We start from the raw sequence: 22,581 nt of genomic DNA, 5'->3' as shown, positions 1-22,581 counted from the left end.
CGTTTCCCGAACGCGGTGGACGTAGAGGACAATCTCTAAGGAAGTGCTCGGTACTGGCACAGTATAGACACAGGTTCTCGTCTCTGCGGCGACTTCGTTCTTGCGGAGTCAGGCGTGACCGATCCACCTGCATGGCCTCCATGGCGGGAGGCCCAGTAGTGGGTTGAGGTGGACGCAGAAAAACGGGAGCCAGACGAGGGTAGCGTCTAGGACGAGCTTTTTCCTTTTCAAGGAGGAGTTCCTCTTGTCTTTCGGCGAAACGCTTGTCTATCCTAGTGGCCAGCAAGATGAGGTCACTAAGAGTGGAAGGAAGCTCACGTGCAGCCAGGACGTCCTTTATCTCACTGTTAAGTCCCTTCTTGAAGGTGGCGCAAAGGGCTTCATTGTTCCAGTTCAGCTCAGAGGCGAGGGTACGGAACTGAATGGCATAGTCACCCACGGAAGAACCTCCTTTGGTCAAGTTTAGTAAGGCAGTCTCTGCGGAGGTAACCCGGGCAGGCTCCTCAAAAACATTCCGGAACTCTAGGCAGAAGCTCTGTAAGGAAGCGGTGGCAGGATCTGCGCGGTCCCATAGTGGTGTAGCCCAAGCCAGGGCCTTCCCGGACAGTAAACTGAGAATAAAGGCTACCTTGGCTCGCTCAGAAGGAAACTGGTCGGACAGTAGCTCGAGGTGGAGAGAGCACTGCGACAGGAACCCACGGCACTGCTTTGGATCTCCGTCATATTTGTCTGGTAGGGACAAACGGATTCTGGAACCGGTGGCAACTGCAGGCGGAGGTGCTGGCTGTTGCTGAGAAGGCAGGAGCTGCTGCAACATAGCGGTCAACTGGGCCAGCTGTTGACCCTGCTGGGCCACAATGGTGGTGAGGTCCGCTAGGCTTGGCAGGGGAACATCAGCGCGATCCATGGCCGGATCTTACTGTCACGAACCGGCAGGACTGGTAGTGGATCCTCTGGACCAGAGAGGCGATGGCGCGGGTTGTACTAGAGGACCGGTTCTAAGCAGTTACTGGTCTTCACCAGAGCCCGCCGCAAGGCGGGATGGATTTGCTGCGGCGGTAACTACCAGGTCGTGTCCCCTAGTAACAACTCAACCTCTCTGGCAGCTGATATGGCGTGGTACACAGGGAGTAGGCAAGAGCGTAGTCGGACGTAGCAGAGGTCAGGCAGGCAGCAAAGGTTCAAAGTCGAGTAGTCGGTAGCAACGGGTTCGGGAACAGGCAAAGCAAACAAACACAGCAGGGAACGCTTTCTCAGAGGCACAAGGCACAAAGATCCGGCAGGAAGCTGTGGGAGGAGAAGGTATTTATGGGTAGTGCACAGGTGAAGCCTAATTAAGTCAGCACTGCCTCTCACAAACCTAACCCTTAATAACCACTTTAGGCCAGGCACCAATCACTGGTGCACTGGCCCTTTGAATCTAAGAGTCCCGGCGCGCGCGCGCCCTAGAGAGCGGGGACGCACACGCCGAGACGCTGGAGTGCTGCCTGGGGGCATACGCTGTGAGCGCTCCGAGGCCAGCAGGGGGCCTGGAGCGCTCAGCGTAACAGTTGTTTATCTTTATGCATTAAGATAAAAAGCCTTCTGTGTGTAGCAAGCCCCGTAAAACTGACCCAAGCCCCTCTCGCTCCAGCTATGCTGCAGGAGTGTCTCAGCTGCCCAAGACTCTACCTCCTCATTGGCTGAAACAGCAGCGGGGCGCCATTGGCTCCCGCTGCTGTCAATCAAAGTTAATGAGGAGGGAGAGGGGGAAGTGCCGGGCCGTGGCTCAGTGTCAGAACAGACACAGGGAGCTGTGGCTCAGCTCGGCTGCCCCCATAGCAAGCTGCTTGCTGTGGGGGCACTCAACAGGAGGGAGGGGCCAGGAGCACTGATGAGGGACCCAACAAGAGGAGGATCCGGTCTGCTTTGTGCAAAACCACTTCACAGAGGAGGTAAGCATAATGTGTTTGTTATTTTTAACAAAAAAAAAGAAAAGAAAAACGAGACTTCACAATCACTTTAAGCCCCCAACCTAGCCCATAAATGATACATGTACTAGTGTATTAAAGTAGAATTAACACCTCAGCATCTTATTATCCTACATTGCAGTTTACAACTTTGAATGCTGCTCCTCTCTCAGTGCTGCTTCCCTGAACTTCTGGTCTTCACAGGAAAGAGTTAAAGTCCAACTCTAGGAAATGTTAAACTGATCCCTTGCAATAGGGCTGCGCCTACACTGCCTCCAGCTACAGGAGTGGCTGGGGGCACGATGACGTCTTTACGACAAAGCCTCTGAAGGTCTGGCATTGTAAGCTGGACCTTCAGAGCGCATGCACCGGTAAGGCCACGGCTGCATGCACTCTGAAGATCTAAAGCTGTGAAAGTTTAGGTGATTTTCACAGTACCAACAGGTAAAGCCTTATTATAGGCTTACCTGTAGGTACAAGCAGGGCCGCTGATAGGGGGGACCACCAGTCCTCCTGTAGGGGGCCCGAGCACACAGAGGGGCCCCAACAGCATTGAGAATCGGTGCGGTTGGGCAGGTGGGCAAGTACAGAAGGAAACCCTGTGTGGCTCTCTGCAGCAGCTGAAAGACAGTTTTTCCCTCTCCTGCCAGCTTTTTCAGCTGCTGTGGGGAGAGACACAAGGCATCGTTCCTGTAATTGCTTCTCTGACACAGATCCTCCTCCCTATTCTGCCTGCTTCTGATCCCCCCTCTCCCTGTGTGCCCCCATTTCACTGTGCCCCCCTCCCCCACAGCACTGCAGGCTTCCCTGTCCTGTAAAAAAATAACAAATTGTAAAAAAAAAAAAAAAATAATAGTTAAACACTGTAATAAATAATGTAGAAAAATCATAAAATAAAATAATTGTAAACATTTTCAACATTTTTTAAAAAAATACATAATTTGTTGTTTTTTTATATTTAAAAAAAACAATTAAAGGGGGCTAATTCACACAGGTTCTCTGTTACATTTGCATCTAATTAAAAAATGATTTTAGTCTATTTTTAGTGAAAGTATTGTCTTAAAATATTTGGGGGGGGGGGGGGAGGCCTGCCAGGTAGGCTGTACGGGGCCCGCCAGGTAGGCTGTACGGGGCCCCGTGAGTGATTTCTAACAGCAGCCCCGGGTACAAGTGGTGTAAGTGAGTTTACTACCACTTTAAATCAGCTGCTTAAAGTACTTTAAAAATGGAGGGTTTATAATCATTTAAAACAAGAATTCTGATTGGTTGTTACCAGGAGTTTCACTATTAATGGAGTTTGCATAGGTTAGCACCAATGGGGGAAGACAGCTCCGCTCCAAACACAGAACTCCTGGATAGAATTCATGCTTCCGCCATTAAAAGTATGTTAACTCTCAATTTTACGAGTTAGCCTCTTGGGTCCCAAGTCTAGATTTCACTCACATGTTCATGTTGCATCTTGCCTAGAACGCTTTGTGACATTTTATCCAATGCTCACGGTCTTGCTGAACTCTTGTTTTCATGCAAAGCTGGCATGTTTTTCTAAATAAATAAGCCTTGCATAAAAGTGAAAACATACGCCTTCTATGCTTTGAAGTTTTGTTTTTTTATAATATATGCGGTAGTTACACACACAAACACATAATTCATAGTAACCAATCTTTCATCTATCTATATTACAGATAAAGTAAGCACACCCGCTACAGATTAGATGCACACAAAAGTAGTCAGGGATAATAAACATGCACAAAGTACATATGTTTACATAGTAAGGGCTCATGCTCATGCACAACACAGCTCAAAGAAAAAAGAAAAACAAAAAAAAAACTGCTTTTTCTCTCTGTCTAAAAGCTTAAACAAGCTTGTGCTTTTTTGTGTTTTTTTTTTTTTTAGCTTATTTGAGCAGAAGCATTTTTTTTTGTTCACAAACCCTCCCTTTTTTAGCACTGATTACTGTAGTATTGTCACTGGACCCCCCCAAAAGTGTCAAAAATGTCAGGTGTCCGATCTGTCCTCTGCAATGTCGCAGTCCAGCTAAAAAATCGCGATCGCTGCCATTTATAGTAAAAAAATAAATAAAAATTTAATAAAAATGACATAAATCTTTCCCCTAGTTCGTAGACGCGATAACTTTTGTGCAAACCAATCAAAACACACTTATTGGGATTTTGTTTTTACCAAAAATATGTAGCAGAATACAAATTGGCCAAAAATGATGAAAAAATTAGATTTTTAAAAAATTTTTATTGGGAATGTTATATAGCAGAAAGTGAAAAATACTGTTTTTCAAAATTGTCACTTTTTTTGTTTATAGCGCATGATCAAAAAACCGCAGAGGTGATCAAATACCACCAAAAGAAAGCCCTGTTTATGGGGAAAAAAAGACGTAAATTTTTTTTGGGTACAGCGTGGCACAACCACGCAGTTGTCAGTTGAAATAACGCAGTGCCGAATCGCAAAAAATGGTCTGGTCATTAAGGGGGCAAATCCTTCTGGTCCAGAAGTGGTTAACATTTGAAGAGTATCAAATAGGTTCTGAACAGGGCTGTAGGGAGCACTGATTTTAATGGCACCGGTCTCAGACAGTTGCTTGTAACATGTCACTCGTTTTTTACAGTCTTTTTGCCACATGTCCCTATTTTTCAACCATGCATGTCTACAGTCTCTGATCACCCACTGTAGTATGCATTTGTATGTCCAGTATCTATTCTAGTATATTTAGTTTCTGACCAATTTTGCAGTATTACATACACTGCACATTATGAGCAGGGACCTCTAAATCTTCCTGTATTGAATTGTATTGTAACTGTATTGTCTTCCCTCATATTGTATAGCGCTGCGCAAACTGTAAGCGCTATATAAATCCTGTATAATAATTATAAGGCGTATGTATAAAAAAAACTGTCATAGCAATTTGCCCAGTTACAGTGCATGTATTTATTTGTTTTTGTTCAATGCATTTATTTATTTTTAAAAAGGTAAATATTGCATTTGGCCACTAGATGGTGCCAAGTATCATAGGAATTTTATATGATACTTAGCACCATCTAGTAGCCAAATGCGGTATTTTCAGTTTTACATCAATTAGGCATTCGATCAGCATAGAAAATAGCTTAATATTGTTTTATTTTTATTTATTTATTTATTTGCCCCATTTGCACAGAATTAATATACTTGCACTTCCACTAAGCAAATTGCTGTGCAATTTTTTTTACACCAATTTGTATGGTTCTTTGCTGATGTCATGGGCTGCACTTAAAAATGTACTAAAGTTACAAAAACCTACTTCCTTTCCAACGTCAGCAAAGGGTTCCCTCACTGGAATCTTCTCCCTGGCTTCTTTTTGCCGTTTTGTCGTCATAAGTGGCTGGAGCAGGATGACACAACTCATGTGCAATATTAAGTTATCCTGGCTCACAAGAACCGAGCATGTTCACATGTGCAGCTTAGTTTACTTGCTACAGAAGACTGTGAGCAGGCAAGTAGGCTTATTTTATTGCAAAAGAGACATTACAGGGTAGATTTACTAAAACCCAGAATCTGGTGAAGCTGTGCATGGTAGCTACCTCCAGCTTGCTAAATTAAGCTTTGGCAATAAAACCCAGAAGCTGATTGTTTTCCATGCGGAGGTGCACATGGTTTTAGTAAATACCCCCCTTTTGTGTGTCTTCTACAATAATAGCCTGCCTGCTTGTACATTTTGAGCTAGTTCCTTCAGTTCAGCTTTAAGGCCCTCTATATCAAGTTTGTTGACCACCAATGACCTAAACCAGTGGTGTCCAAACTGCGGCCCAGGGGATGTATGAAGCCCTTTGCTTGGCATTTCTCACATGTACACCAATCATGGGCACTATTCCTAACTATGATACCAATGATAGGGTATTATTCCTCCCCCTAATATCAAATGTGGTGATGGTTACTCCCACTGATGCCATGGAAATATCTATTCTCACTAGCCACATTCTGACCCCTCTAAAGGCTGAAGGGCAATAAACTGGCCCTTTGAGTACCATTTTTTTGTCATTACCCGCACCTACTTCTTCAATCCACACTTAGGTGAGCAAAATGTCGCTTGTCCTGCTTCTTCCTGGGACCCATCACACATCCTGCAGGACCAATCTCCCTACGCTGCCTGATCTTGTACATGCACTCTGGGTAGCCAGCTGTAATCCATCAGGAAGTCATAGTGGGCTCCAAAATCAAAGATGGCAATACCAGGGACTAAAGCTGGCCATACACTATACAATTTTCTTGTTCAACTTTCCTTTAGATTTACCAAAACCATGTAATATAGGGTCAAACCTAAACACTTTCAATTTGTATGCAGTCAGGCAGGCCCTTGCACTACATAGTTTAAGGTAAATCTAAAGGAAATTGAATAAGAAAATTGTATAGTGTATGGCCAGCCTTAGAGAAGAATCTGCTACATTAAGTCAGCACTGAATTCAGGGAACTGGTAAGTACATTATCTTTAAAAATCTTAGTGAAGTTGCTCTTTAAGCACCCCTGCTCTCTTTCTTATACTATACATTGCTGGTGAAAATGTGTGCTGCAAGGCACCATCTGTATTTATGAATCTTTAATTTATCAGACCACAATAAACTGCATAAAAAAGACCGGTAATTGTTTTTGTATAATTTTGTATTAATATTTCAATCTTATTGAAAGCACCTCATCAGTTTCTCCATATACACCAATGAGCCATAACACACACACACATACATATATATATATATATATATATATATATATATATATATATATATATATATATATATATATATATATATATATATATATATTGCCTTGCAAAAGTATTCACCCCCCTCGACTTTTTACCTACTTTGTTAAATTACAGCCTTTCAAGTTCAAGGTTTTGTTAATCTGAATTTTATGTGATGGATCAGAACACATTAGTCTAAGTTGGTGAAGTGAAATGAAAAAAATATATACATAAAACTATTTTTTAGAAATAGAAAACAGAAAATTGGTATGTGCGTATGTATTCACCCCCTTTGTTATAAAGCCCGTAAAAAGCTCTGGTGCAACCAATTACCTTCAGAAGTCACATAATTGGTGAAATGATGTCCACCTGTGTGCAATCTAAGTGTCACATGATCTGTCATTACAAATACACACCTTTTTTGAAAGGCCCCAGAGGCTGCAACACTTAAGCAAGAGGCACCACTAACCAAATACTGCCATGAAGACCAAGGAACTCTTCAAACAAGTAAGGGACAATGTTATTGAGAAGTACAAGTCAGGGTTAGGTTATAAAAAAATATCCAAATTTTTGATGATCCCAGGAGCACCATCAAATCTATCATGACCAAATGGAAAGAACATGGCACAACAGCAAACCTGCCAAGAGACGGCCACCCACCAAAACTCTCGGACCGAACAAGGAGGGCAATAATCAGAGAACCAACACAGAGACCTAAGGTAACCTTGGAGGAGCTGCAGAGTTCCACAGCAGAGCCTGGAGTATCTGTACAAAGGACGACAATAAGCCGTACGCTCCATAGAGTTGGGCTTTATGGCAGAGTAGCCAGAAGAAAGCTATTACTTTCAGAAAAAAACAAAATGGCACATTTTAAGTTTGTGAAAAGGCATGGTGCTCTGGTCTGATGAGACTAATATTTAACTTTTCAACCATCAAAGAAAACGCTATGTCTGGCGCAAACCAATCACATCACCCAAAGAACACCATCCCCACAGTGAAACGTGGTGGCAGCATCATGCTGTGGGAATGTTTTTCAGCAGCCAGGACTGGGAAACTGGTCAGAGTTGAGGGAAAGATGGATGGTGCTAAATACAGGGATATTCTTGAGCAAAACCTGTACCACTCTCTGAGTGATTTGAGGCTGGGATGGAGGTTCACCTTCCAGCAGGACAATGACCCCAAACACACTGATAAAGCAACACCTGAGTGGTTTAAGTCCCCGTTCACACTAAGGCGACCTGTGAGGCGACCTGGTCGCCTCACAGGTCGCCGTAGGTCGCCTCCCATAGGGAAGCTGCGGACCTGTTCTAATAGGAGCGACAGACGTCGCTCCGACTTAGAAAAAGGGTCCGGAGCTTCTTTGGGGCGACCAGGAGGCGACCGCCATAGACTTCAATGTTATGAAGTCTGTGGCGGCCGCTCCGAGGTCGCGGCGCTCTGCTAGCACCGCGACCTCGGAGGTCGCGGTGCGAAGTAGCGTCGCTTGTATGTGAACAGGGCCTTAAGGGGAAACATGTAAATGTGTTGGAATGGCCTATTCAAGCCCAGACCACAAGCCAATAGAAAATCTGTGGTCAGACTTAAAGATTGCTGTTCACAAGTGCAAACCATCCAACTTGAAGGAGCTGGAGCAGTTTTGCAAGGAGAAATGGGCAAAAATCCCAGTGGTAAGATGTGGCAAGCTCATAGAGACTTATCCAAAGCGACTTGGAGCTGTGATTGCCGCAAAAGGTGGCTCTACAAAGTATTGACTTTAGGGGGGTGAATAGTTATGCACATTGACTTTTTCTGTTATTTTGTCCTATTTGTTGTTTGCTTCACAATGAAAAAAAAAAACATATTCAAAAGTTGTGGGCATGTTCTGTAAATTATGAAGAAAAAAGGACAAGAAGTTGCACACAATGGCTCAAACACTGGTATTGAAAGGATTAAAAATGGTACTTTATTGAGAAACAATTAAACAAGCATGTGCAAAAATCAAGTAAAACATTACAGACCCAATGGTAAGGAATGCTCATGGACCCTAGGCCCATGTAAATTAAACAAAGCAAATGCTCAAACAATCCATGTTAATTCCAGGTTGTGAGGCAACAAAACACGAAAAATGCCAAGGGGGTGAATACTTTTGCAAGGCACTGTATATACACACACAATATTACCCAACTAATATTGAGTAGGTCCCCATTTTGCTGAAGGTATGCTGTAGTATCTGGCACAAAGCTATCACTAATAGATCCTATCCAAAAAGTTGCAAGGGGGCCTATGTGGATTGGACTTGTTTGTTTGGCACATCCCACAGATGCTTGAGGGATTGAGATCTGAAGAAACCTGTTGTGTTCCTAAAACCATTCTGGAACCATTCTTCCGGTGTGACAGGGAGCATTATCCTGCTGAAAAAGGTCACTTGCCATCAGAGAAAACCGTTTCCATGATCAGCAAAAATGTTTAGGTAGGTGGTAAATGTCAGGTAACATCAATGTGAATGGTAGGAGCCAAGGTCTCCTGGTAGGACATTGCTCAAAGCATCATATTTTCCTCCTTGGGTTGCCTTCATCCCATACAGCATCCTGGTGCCAACTGAATCCCAGGAAAGTGACGCATACACCCTACCACCCAAGTGATGTAAATGAAAATGTGATTCACCAGACCACCTTCTTCCATTGCTCCATGCTCCAGTTCTGATGCTCATGGGCCCATTGTAGGTGCTTTTGGCTGTGGACGCGGGTCAGCATGGACAACGTGACCAATCTGCAGCTACACAGCAAATTGCAATGCCAAACTTTTCTGCTTTCAACACATCACCTTCAGGGACAACATGTCAGGGGCGTAACTACAGGGGTTACAGGGGTTGCAGGGGTTGCAATCGCTACCGGGCCCCATGCTCCAGGGGGCCGGTAGCAAACCAGTGGGTGAACTTCCAGGATCGCAAAGGTCACACTTGCGACCGGACCCTGGCATTGCACCACTGTGGGGAAGCCCCAAGATTGCAGAAGTGGGCCCACAAGATTGCAGGAAGGGGGCCCACTGCAGAACTTGTGAAAGAATCCTGCTGCGGGACCGTAAAATAAAAGGCCATGCAACGAGTGTAAAGAGCCCCAGGATTAGTGGGAAGAGCCCTGGGCTTGAAGGTAAGGGCCCCGTCCAGGGGTCTGGGGGGCCCTTCATGGTTTCTTGCATAAGGGCCCTGAAGGTTCTAGTTACGCCTCTGCAACATGTTACTTGCTGCCTAACATATTGCACTGACTTTCAGATGCCATTGTAACAATATAATCAATGTTATTCACTTATGCAATTATAAACCCAAAAGCAAAAATGTTGTCTATTGCATCTTAACAATCATTAGATGTGGTGGCTGCATTAGTTTTCTTTTTTAGGCTTAGTTTTTTCTCTTTTTTTCACCTGGTGATCTGGCCAGTAACACACCTCCTGTATTAGAGTGCCTACTCTCTGGATGAATCCAGGGTACACCTTTGAGTAGCAGCATTCTCAGTCTGGGGGGGGGGGGGGAGCGTTAGAAGTACTAGCAAATTTAGATACACTAACAAATTAAAGCCAAACTCCAGTTTACACTTTATAAGCAGTTAACAGCGAACAGCTTTTCCTTTTGGGATAATGGTTTTAGCTAAATAAAAGCTGATCATTGTAAGCACTCCTGCCAGAGCAGCTGAAAGAGTGGGACCACCAGTCCTCCTGTATTGGTCCCGGGCACAAGTAAGGCCCCAACAACACTGGGAATTGGTGCGGTCGGCCGGAGGGGCAATTACAGAAGAAAGCCCTGTGCAGCTCTCTGCAGCAGCTGAAAGGCAGTATCTCCCCCTCCCGCTAGTTTTCAGTTTCTGCAGGGAGAATCACAGACAGGATTCCTGTAATTGCTTCTCCGACACCGCTCCCCCTCCCTGTTCTGCCTGCTTCTGACCCCCCCACCTTCTGTGTGGCTCCTTTCACTGTGCCCCCCCCCCCCCCCACACCACCACCGCAGCACTGCAAGCGCTGTCCTGTAAAAATGTAAAGAAAATGTAAAATAAAATAACTAAAAAATTTTAACATAAAAAAAGTTATACTTTTTTTAAAAAATGTAAAAAACAATTTAAAAAAGGGTTAATTCACACAGGTACTTTGTTATGTTTGTGTCCGCTAATAATGATGCATAATGATAAATGATTTTAGTGTATTTTTAGTGAAAACATTGTCTTGATAAATTTGGGGGGGCCTGCGAGGTAGGCTGTTTGGGAACCCCCGTGATTTCTAACAGCTGCCCTGACCCCTGCCAGTGGTAAATAGTTTTGTCTCATCTCTGTAACTGATACATCTGGGAGAGAGCTTGTTCTTTTGAAAAACAACAGACTTACGTGCTGGATCACCAAATGAACATAAAGAAAAGAAAGCATAAAAAAGAAAAGGAATGCAGCCAGTGCCGGGACAAGGTCATCCAGCGCCGAGGGCCAGGATGCCAAACTGTGTCCCCCTTCCCTTAGGGTTAGTGTTAACTGGCACCACAATCCCTGCAATAAACCATTGTGCCCAAGGCAATCGTCCCTCCTGCCAACCCCTTTTCCTGGCCCTGAATGCAGCCATCACATCTAGGAATTGGTATGCTGCAATATAATAAATGTTTTGGTTTCATACAGCTTTAACCTGTCAGTGGCTGATTTGCGATGATGACAGGCAGCTCTCAGTGCATCCTGTGGATCTGTACTACCAGAACCAGAACTGTCAGTGATACCAGATCTAATAAAACAGATTAGCTAAAGGTATAGCAACAACTGGAAAGACATGAAAAGTTTCCCCTCTAACCAGGAACAACAACAGACCATGCTGGGACTTGTAGTCCTGCATGAGATGACAATCTCAGATCGCTGGAGTCACAGAACAGGAAAGTCAGCAGCACTAATAACAGGTGTTATGTGATGATCAGGAGTCCGCCAAGCCGCAGAGACTCACCTGCTTCCACCCTCTGATTCCTCCAGAAGGAGACGAAGCCATGCTGATCCCAGGCTGGAAACTTTCCCTTCTGACAGTCCGATCTTCCTGAGTGTAGTAATGAGGGGACAGATCTCCGCTGTGTGTCAGCTCAGCGATCCCGGCCTGCCCGCACCTCCTTGGATACTTTGTTGCAGCAGTTACAGCGCCCCCACCTTCCAGCATGGCAATAGAGAGGGCGTGTGCAGGCGTCCAGGTACTGGGAGCTGTGTACACCCAGACAAGCTGCTTTCCCTTTCTATTCATCCCCCTCCTGGCTGCAAAGGACTTTGTTCTAGATTCTACTCTCACAGCATTTGCCTTTTTTTATTGTTTATGAGACATGTGCAAATATTCCAGTTAAATGTTTGTGTTTAGACAGCTGGAAGATGAGATATGTAAAAATAAATCACCAGAAAGCATTTATTCACATTCCTGGAAACCTATGAAAAATGTCCGAATCACTTGTAAACGATCACCAACCCATTCCGTTTAAAATATAAATGAAAGGAAAACATTATAAATACTTTTTTTGTCCCTTTTTCAAGTGATCACTTTCCCTATGTTCTCAGCTGCATACAAGCTGGGGAGAGGAGAAACAACAGTACACTGAGCTTACCAGTGAAAGGCTGTTCAGTTGGGGTGTTTCAGGACAAGTCGGATCATTGGAGGAGAGCACACTGAGTTCACAGCATAGCTAGAGAACTAAAGGCCCGTACACACGTACCGATCTGCCGATTGTAGGCTTGTTAGTATGATGCCTCCGACAGCCGTCAGCGCACATTCTGCCGACAAGAATCTGTCATGCAAGCATTAAAATTTTTGTATGCCGACACCAGAGCGGCCGATTGTTCGCCAGTCAGTACAGAATTCGGCCGACAGACCGCAGATTTGCAAGACTGGGCATGCTCAGAAAAGAAAAAACACAGGGAAAGTTAACCATTACATGACATCACTTCTGCAGTCGGCGGACAAATTTCTTGTGCTGTCTTTGCACTTTTCAACAGACACCGACAGCCCGGGGACAAAAGACGGCCGATCGTTCGCCGACGATCGGTACGTGTGTACGGGGCTTAACCAAGGTGTGCTCTCTTGCTCAGGTGTACATTTATGAAACTGAGAATTTTTGTCTCAGTTCTCTTTTTGGCAGTTCTCAGAGGAAAATGATTTTCTCTGGCAGCCCGTTTATAAAGCAGAGAACTTCAATTCTCAGAGGGAGAACAAAGGAGCCGAGACAAACGGTCGAGATCCATGTAAAAGTGGGTGAGCTGCCTGTAATCTCACAAGATATTGCGAGATTAAACTGCCGCCTAGTTGAAAAAGTGAAACCGAAGATAAAAAAAAACATGTAATGACACATATAGACACATGATAACTAAATAACATGGGCGTCCGCAGGTAGGGGCAAGGGGGGGCAAATGCCCCCCCCCCTCCGGAATCTCAACATCCCCTTTAACCACTTGCCAACTGCCCACAGTATATTTACTGCGGCAGTCAGCCCCTCACAGGCAAAGCGACGGTAGTACTACGTCGCTAGCCTGTGAGGCTCTAGGGGGCGAGCGTGCGCCGCCGGAGGCGCGCTCGCGCTCCCGCCCCCGCTCGTTCAGGGACCCCCCTGCGCGTGTCGCTCCCGATCGTCGGATGGAGAGGGAGAAAGGCAGACGGCTGATGTAAACAAAGCCGCCTGTCATTCTCCCCTGTGTAAGAACAAAGATCATACGGTCCTGCTATGTAGGATTGTAGATCTCTGTTGTTACACAAACAGCCACATCCAATCACAGTTAGAAGCACGCCCCTAGGGACACACTTAACCCCTCCTTTTCGAATAAAGATAACCCCTTCCCTCCCAGTGTCATTTTTACAGTAACAGTGCATATGTATAGCACTGATTACTGTAGTAATGTCACTGGTACCCCCAAAAGTGTCAAAAATGTCAGTCAAGGGTCAGATCGCCGCCATTACTCGTTAAAAATAAAAACAACAAAAATGACAAATCTTTCCCTTAGTTAGTAAACGCAATAACTTTTTGTTTTTTTTTTACCAAACATATGTAGCAGAAAACAAATTGGCCTAAAATGTTAAAAAATTTAGATTTTTACATTTTTTTGGGGAATTTCATATAAAAAAATGTGAAAAATATTGTTATTTTTGCAAAATTTACGCTCTTTTTTTGCTTATAGCGCATGATCAAAAAAACGCACCGGTGATCAAATACCACCAAAAGAAAGCTCTGTTTGTAGGAAAAAAAGGACGTAAATTTAATTTGAGTACAGCGTCGCACAACCGCGCAATTGTCTGTTAAAGTCACGCAGTGCCGAATCGAAAATAGGCCCTGGTCAGGAAGGGGGTAAAATCTTCCGGGGCTTAAGTGGTTAAAGTGGTTGTTAGGCCACTATCCTGTCTGGTCTGTTTAATAAGCCTGTGTCTATGTTAAAAAAAAAAAAAATAAGGCGTTCTTTACCAGTTTTCAGAGCGCTGAACACCGCTCACGTGACACGTCAGGTCTCTCCTCTCCCCGTCTGACAGCTGCCTGTAGCGGGTGGGGCCAAGGATTCTTCACTGTCAACAGTCAGGAGGGGAAGAGGAGGGGGAGAGGAGGGGAGAGGCGGCGGGTCACGTGAGCGGCGATTGGCGCTCTGAAAACTTGTAAGGAATGGCTTATTTATATAAAACACAGACACAGAGGCACACAGGATTATTAAACAGACTGTAGACAGGATATGAAACTTTAACTTAAACTACAGGAGCAGACAGGCAGGGAGGGAGGGAGGAGAGAGGACAGAGGAGGACAGGTGAGCTGCAGATGAAGGAGGCACATAGACTGACCACGGTATCAGGGCTCAGCAGCCATGGTATACCGTGGTCAGTTTACAGAGGGGAGGACATAGCCAGGCAGGATTAGCCAGGTATTTTAGGTAATACGGGGGGGGGGGGGAGGCAAATTACACAGCACAAGCACTGTGCTGCATAACATGCTTTAAGGGAGCAGGATTATTATTATTTTTTTTTTAATAAATGCTCGAAAAAAGTATAATGACTAAGCCCCTCCCCTTCATGACATTGTTAAAAAGGGGCAGAGCATGGGTGACCTTAAAATTATGCCCCCCCCCCCTGCAAATTTTTCCCTCACATCCCTCACATTTTTGTAAATACTTTATTATATATTTTCATGTGGCAACACTGAAGAAATTACACTTTGCTACAATGTAAAGTAGTGAGTGTACAGCTTGTATAACAGTGTAAATTTGCTGTCCCCTCAAAATAACTCAACAGACAGCCATTAATGTCTAAGACCCGGTTCACACTGATGCGAGTGCCGGGTTCGCATGTAATGTCGGAGCGCACTGCTCCGACATTACATGCGATCAGCTGTGCGGTGCGAGTTTAGCCATACAGTTTGTATGGCTAAATTCGCATCGCACCCGGTGCAAACACGCACAGGAGGCATTTTTGCAGCCGCATCAGGATCGGATCGCACAGCGGTTCACACTTGTGCGATCCCATCCTGTGCGAACTGCACGATCGCACTGCGATATGCGATCAAACTGGGGGTGTCGTTAAGATTACATTGACACCCCCAGCGGATCGCATATGGCAGTGTGAACTGCCGGGGGTGCGTGTGCGATGCGGGAAAAGGCTGCGAATTCGCAGCCTTCCCGCATCGCAATAGTGTGACCCGGCTCTTAACCGCTGGCAACAAAAGTGAGTACACCTCCAAGTGACAATGTCCGAATTGGGCCCAATTAGCCATTTTCCCTTCCTGGTGTCATGTGACTTGTTAGTGTTACAAGGTCTCAGGTGTGAATGGGGAGAAGGTGTGGTCAATTTGGTGTTATCGCTCTCACTCTCTCATACTGGTCACTGGAAGTTCAACATGGCACCCCATGGCAAAGAACTCTCTGAGGATCTAAAAAAAAAAAAAAAAAAGAATTGTTTCTCTATATAAAGATGGCCTAGGCCAGGGATCCTCAAACTACGGCTCTTCAGCTGTTGAGGAACTACCAGAGTTGTATAAAGTACTCGAAACCCATACTTGAGTAAAAGTACAAGTGCTCGATCAAAAAATGACTTGAGTAGAAGTGGAAGTTCTCGATCAAAAAGTGACTTGAGTAGAGGTACTAAAGTATTCAACATTTTTTGTACTTAAGTATTGCAAGTAGTTTTTTAAAAAATGTTGCTACTCAAGTACTGAAAGTAAAAGTACAAGTACTGTGTTATGTAGTTATTAACCACTTAAGCCCCGGAAGATTTTACCCCCATTCTGACTAGGGGGTTTTTTGCGATTTTTTTACTGCGTGACTTTAACGGACAATTGCACGGTCGTGCGACGCTGTACCTAAACAAATTTCACATCCTTTTTTTCCCACAAACAGAGCTTTCTTTTGGTGGTATTTGATCACCTGTGCGATTTTTTGATCATGCGCTATAAACAAAAAAAGAGTGTAAATTTTGCAAAAATAACAATATTTTTCACATTTTTTTTATATGAAATTCCCCCCAAAAAAATGTAAAAATCAAAATTTTTTAACATTTTTGGCCAATTTGTTTAATGCTACATATGTTTGGTAAAAAAAAAAAAAAATCGCAAAAAGTGTATTTTGATTGGTTTGCGCAAAAGTTATCGCGTTTACTAACAAAGGGAAAGATTTTTGTCATTTTTATTGTTTTTTTTTTAACGAGTAATGGCGGCGATCTGCGATTTTTTTGCGGAACTGCGACATTGCGGCGGACAGATCGGACCCTTGACTGACATTTTTGACACTTTTGGGGTTACCAGTGACATTACTGCAGTGATCAGTGCTAAAAATATGCACTGTTACTGGAAAATGACACTGGCAGGGAAGGGGTTAACTGTATTGGAGGGGTTAAGTGTGTCCTAGGGGCGTGTTTCTAACTGTGATTGGACATGTCTCCTATTGTAAAAACAGAGATCAACGGTTCTACATAGTAGAACCGTCTGATCTCCATTTTTACACAGGGGAGAATGACAGGAGGCTTGTTTACATAAGCCGCCCGCCTTTCTCCCGCATTACCGACGATCGTAATGTGACCGGCGGACATCGGGTCCGCCGGTCACACGCGCGGACTCCTCGGTGAATGAGCCGCGGCGGGCGCGCGCTCGCCCGCTATTGGCTATATACGTCACTTTGCCTGGCCGGGGCTGACTGCCGCAGTATATCTACTTGCAGCGGTCGGCAAGCGGTTAAAGAAAGAAGTCAAAAGTTTGAACATCATATTGTTTTTTATTATTTCAAATGCAGCTTTTATTTATACATACAGTAGCATTTATTTTCTTATGCGCTGATAATACACACGTTTTGAGCTTCATGAAACCTGCCATCTACTGTTCAGGCAGTGGTAATTTTTATAATTGTAACGAGTAACTATGCAGCACAAAAAAAAAATATTGGAGTAGAAGTATTGAAATCATTGAAAAAATGTAGTGAAGTAAAAGTGGAAGTAGGAGAAAAAAATTATACTCTAGGAAAGTACAGATACCGCCTTTCGGTACTTAAGTACAGTAGTGAAGTAGTTCTACTTAGTTACTATACATCTCTGGGAACTACACACCCCATGAGGCATTGTAAAATTCTGACATTCACAGACATGACTAGGCATGATGGAAATTGTAGTTCCTGAACAACTGGAGGGCCATAGTTTGAAGACCCATGGACCAGGCTATTAGAAAATTGCCAAGACCCTGAAACTGAGCTGCAGCACGGTGGCCAAGATCATACAGCAGTTCAACAGGATGAGTTGCCTCGCCATGGTCCACCAAAGAAGTTGAGTGCACCTGCTCAGCGTCATATTCAGAGGTTGTCTTTAGGAAATTCATGTATGAGTGCTGCAGGCATTGCTGCCGAGGTTGAAGGGGTGGGGGTAAGCCTGTCAGTGCTCAGACCATACGCCGCACACTGCATCAAATTGGTCTTCACGGCTGTCGTCCCAGAAGGAAGCCTCTTCTAAAGATGATGCACAAGAAAGCCCGCAAACAGTTTGCTGAAGACCAGCAGTCTAAGTACATGGATTACTGGAACCATGTCCTGTGGTCTGATGAGACCAAGATAAACTTATTTAGTTCAGATGGTGTCAAGCATGTGTGGAAGCAACCAGGTGAGGAGTACAAAGACAAGTATGCCTTGCTTACAGTCAAGCATGGTGGTGGGAGTGCCATGGTCTGGGACTGCATGAGTGCTGCCGGCACTGAGGAGCTACAGTCCATTGAGGGAACCATGAATGCCAACACGTACTGTGACATACTGAAGCAGAGCATGATCCCCTCCCTTCGGAGACTGGGCCACAGGGCAATATTCCAACATAATAATGACCCCAAACACACCTCCAAGGCGACCACTGCCTTGCTAAAGAAGCTGAGGCTAAAGGTGATGGACTGGCCAAGCATGTCTCCAGACCTAAACCCTACTGAGCATCTGTGGGACGGAAGGTGGAGGAGTGCAAGGCCTCTAACATTCACCAGCTCTGTGATGTTGTCATGGAGAAGTGGAAGAGAACTCCAGTGGCAACCTGTGAAGTTCTGGTGAACCCATGCCCAAGAGGGTTAAGGCAGTGCTGGAAAATAATGGTGGCCACACAAAATATTGACACTTTGAGCCCAGTTTGGACATTTTCACTTAGGGGTGTACTCACTTTTGTTGCCAGCAGTTTAGATATTAATGACTGCGTGTTGAGTTATTTTGTGTATATATATATATATATATATATATATATATATATATATATATATATATATATATATATATCATTTTTTATATATATATGCATAAATATAGTTTATATGCATTTTTAACCCACTGGTACTGATATATAGGAAGAAATAAGTCTTTTTCCTCTATTCGCACCAGCTGTTCTCCCAGATTCTCCACCTCTGAGCTAGAGAATCTGGACAACCCCCCAAAAAAAAAAAAAAAAATCCAAATATTTTCCCTGCCTTCCTTTCCTGCCCCTCTGTACTTCCACTAATGCCATATTAAATTGTGTACGTACAGTAAATTCATATGTGCCCAAGTTAAAGCGGCTGTATCCTCAAAAAACAAAAAAAACAAAAACAAACCCTGCATAATTTCGAAAGCATTTTCTTTTGAAAATCTTATATAAGAGTTTTCACTCGAATTTGGCATCATTTGAATTTTAGTGATTGGGCATGTTGAAATTTTTTTGAAAAAGGAACGATTTTCTAATTAATGATGGGAGAATTGTGTGAGAAATATAATAAAGAATTGAATGCGCATAAGCACAAGAAAAGAAAATTCCTGAAAAGAAAAGAAAATTCCCAGAAAGAAAATGGTCCAATAGCAGTAGTAGTATTAATAATAATAATCAATAAAATAAAACAAGTTTACAATAACTTTGTATCAGCAGCTAATTGTTTTCCTTCAGACTTTCTCACCTCCCCAGTTTATTTTAAATCCCATTGCACTGGCCAGTAATTAGGAATAATTAGGTCATTTTATTTTGTTGCATTTCAGCTGATCTGCTTTGATCTACGATATTTCTTGTTAACATTTTTGGGAACTCTGTCATGAAAGAATAATGGAGGCTGCCATTGCTGACTTTTAGAATATTGGAATATTCCATGGCTGTCATGCTGATGCTTTGGCTGAGTCACTGACTTAGAACTGGCATTGAGATGAGGAGTGCTGACACTTTACTTGCACCAATTGATATCATGCTTTTGATAGACAAGACCTGTAGTAGTAAAATCAGACACTGCCATGGATCTAGCATTTTCAAGTGTAAGCTACTTCTGTCATAACAGAATGACTTTAAACAATATTTTAACCTAACATTTCATATTCCTGATATGTGCCTGTTGTACCATATACTCTTTTTGTATTTTTTTCCTTTATGTGAAATCCCTGGTGTTCCTGCCAGTCCCTCTGCTTTCCTATTAAAACTGACCACACTCAGCAGGAAAACACACCATGGTCAGTTCTCTAGCTATGCTGGGAACTCAGCCTCCTCTCCTCCAACGATCAGACTTGTCCTGACACTCCACCCTACATAGCAATTCACTGGGAAGATAAGTGTGCTGCAGTTTCTCTTCCCCCAGCTCTTATACAGCTGAGAATAGAAGGATGATCACTTAAAAAAAACGGAAACAGGAATTTCTACTTTTTTTTTATATCTATACACAAATGTTTTGCCTTTCATTTTTATTTTGAACTGAATGGTTTGTTTTACACTGTGATAGTTTTTACAAACACTTTATTTAGTTAAGCTACTCTCCTAAAATGACCAGTTTTCAAAGAATCTTTATTTGCCTGCTAGTTAGCTCTATGTCGCCTATTTGTGACATTTGCCATAAATAAAGTACAGTGAGAATGTGAACAAAGATGTACGTTTCTTTGAAAGTGCACGTTTTTTTGCATGCAATGCTAGATCACAGATAACAGTAATCATAAAGAACATGGGAAAAAATATATATTAAAGATTTTATATAGTTCAATCATTTTTGTTTAGATACACACATGAAAGAGATTTGATATACAGTATGTAGATCTTATGAGTGTGTGTCAATGTATAGTCTGTAACTATAGAAACAAGGTAGCAGCTATATTTGCTCAATACATACAGAACACAAGCTGTACTTCCTGCATTGTAGTGTTACATAATAGGCTTGATTTACTAAAGGCAAATAAACTATGCAAGTTTAGTAAATGAGATGAAGCTTTCCTTTGCAAAGAATACCCAATCACATACAAGGAAAACAAAAAGCATTTTTGTTTGCATATGATTGGATGATGGTTAACAGACATTCATCTCATTTACTAAGCCCTGGAGCAACTGCACTTGCAAAGTGCACAGTCTTATTACCTTTAGTAAATGCGCCCCATTGTTTTTGCTTTACTGCATTTTGTGAAGCTTTATGCAGCTGAGTGCATTCTTCTATAGACAACAATGCACCTGTTTTCAGATCTGTAAAAAAAAAAAAAAATGCTACGAGGCTACAGGCTTCCACTGTTCTCAGCCAGGCCTGTAAGACAAGGGAGAAAATCTGCTGGATCGAGCTCAGGTGAGTATTGGGGGGGGGGACTACTATTAATGCAGTTTTTCACAGGCAATTTGTGGGAGCAATGGCTGGTGTTGGCACTTCAATTATCACGGCACCATGGTTGATATGGTGTAAGGCATTGTAATATAAAATTAAATAGTTCAACTCATCATAATGCAGAATTAGTGGCAGCCCTGAGCGTGTCACTTGCCACCGTCGCTGGGCACCAGATGCGGCTTGTCACTTGCCATGTTGCCTGCCATCAGATGCGGCTTGTCACTTGCCATGTTGCCTGCCATCAGATGCGGCTTGTCACTTGCCATGTCGCCTGCCATCAAATGCAGCTTGTCACTTGCCATGTCTCCTGCCATCAAATGCAGCTTGTCACTTGCCACGTCGCCTGCCATCAGATGCAGCTTGTCACTTGCCATGTCGCCTGCCATCAGATGCAGCTTGTCACTTGCCATGTCGCCTGCCATTAGATGCAGCTTGTCACTTGCCATGTCACCTGCCATTAGATGCGGCTTTTCACTTGCCATGTTGCCTGCCATCAGATGCAGCTTGTCACTTGCCATGTCGCCTGCCATTAGATGCAGCTTGTCACTTGCCATGTTGCCTGCCATCAGATGCAGCTTGTCACTTGCCATGTTGCCTGCCATCAGATGCAGCCTGTCACTTGCCATGTCGCCTACCATCAGATGCGGCTTGTCACTGGCCATGTCGCCTGCCATTAGATGCAGCTTGTCACTTGCCACGTCGCCCGCCATCAGATGCAGCTTGTCACTTGCCATGTCGCTTGCCACCAGATGCAGCTTGTCTCTTGCCATGTCGCCTGCCACCAGGTGCAGCTTATCACTTGCCATTTTGCCAGCTACCAGAGGCCAGATGCAGCTTGTTACTTGTCATGTCACCTGCCACCAGATCCAGATGCAGCTTGTCACTTGCCACGTCTCCTGCCACCAAATGTGGATTGTCACTTGCCACGTCGCCTGCCGCAAGATGTGGATTGTCACTTGCCCCGTCGCCTTCCACCAGATGTGGATTGTCACTTGCCATGTCGCCTGCCACCAGATGCGGATTGTCACTATCCTGCCACCAGTTGAAGCTTCCCGCTGTTGCCTGCCCAAAAAATACCAGATGCAGCTTGTCACTTTTTAAATGTAAAGGCAATTTAGTGGCAGGCAACAGTGACAGCAGAGAAAGAGGCTTCTGGCAGTCTCTCCCCAGCTTTTCAGCACATGCGCATTGGCTAGGTCCCAGAAAGAGGGTGGGAGGTGAGATAAGATGTAATCCCGCAGCTGCACAATAGTGATGTCGCGAACCTAAAATTCGCCGTTCGCGAACGGCGAACGCGAACATCGGCAAATGTTCGCGAACCGGCGAACCGGGCGAACCGCCATAGACTTCAATAGGCAGGCGAATTTTAAAACACACAGGGACTCTTTCTGGCCACAATAGTGATGGAAAAGTTGTTTCAAGGGCACTAACACCTGGACTGTGGCATGCCGGAGAGGGATCACGCAAAAAAAAGTTCTTAAAAATTATAATTTTTTGATAGAGAGCCAATTATTGGAAAAATTAAAAAAAAATAAAAATAAAAAATTTCTTTGGATTTAGCATCTGGGGGGTCTAAAAAGTGTACCTGTCAAGTTTCAGCTCTGTAGCATGTCCAGAACCCCTAAAAAACAGCATTTGTCTTATATTTTCAGGAATATGGCTTCTCTGCGGCTGGCTTTTTCTCTTGCAGGCATTTATCGGGCATTTTTTTAGGCAGGCATGTCATTTTTTGTATTTAGTGTCTGGGGGGTCTAAAAAGTGTACCTGTCAAGTTTCAGCTCTGTAGCATGTCCAGAACCCCTAAAAAGCAGCATTTTTCTTATATTTTCAGGAATATGGCTTCTCTGCGGCTGGCTTTTTCTCTTGCAGGCATTTAGCGG

At 43.9% G+C, this 22,581-nt stretch overlaps 1 protein-coding gene across 3 annotated transcripts in view; it reads right to left on the bottom strand.

Annotated features, from left to right (window-relative positions):
* ANK3 (ankyrin 3) overlaps positions 1-11,681 on the bottom strand; it is a 920,123-nt gene extending 908,442 nt beyond the window's left edge. For 2 of the 3 annotated variants that reach the window (XM_082268127.1, XM_082268156.1), the window contains exon 1: positions 11,614-11,681. In XM_082268127.1, coding sequence (XP_082124253.1) covers positions 11,614-11,655 — 42 coding nt within the window. In that variant the 5' untranslated portion in view covers positions 11,656-11,681. The remainder of the gene's footprint in view (positions 1-11,613) is intronic. The other variant, XM_082268164.1, reaches the window with a different exon arrangement.
* Between the last annotated feature and the right edge of the window lie 10,900 nt (positions 11,682-22,581).

Source organism: Pelophylax lessonae (genome assembly GCF_965119305.1).
Source record: "Pelophylax lessonae genome assembly, chromosome: 9".
Classification (NCBI taxonomy): Eukaryota; Metazoa; Chordata; class Amphibia; order Anura; family Ranidae; genus Pelophylax; species Pelophylax lessonae.
This window is presented reverse-complemented; position numbering and strand designations above follow the sequence as displayed.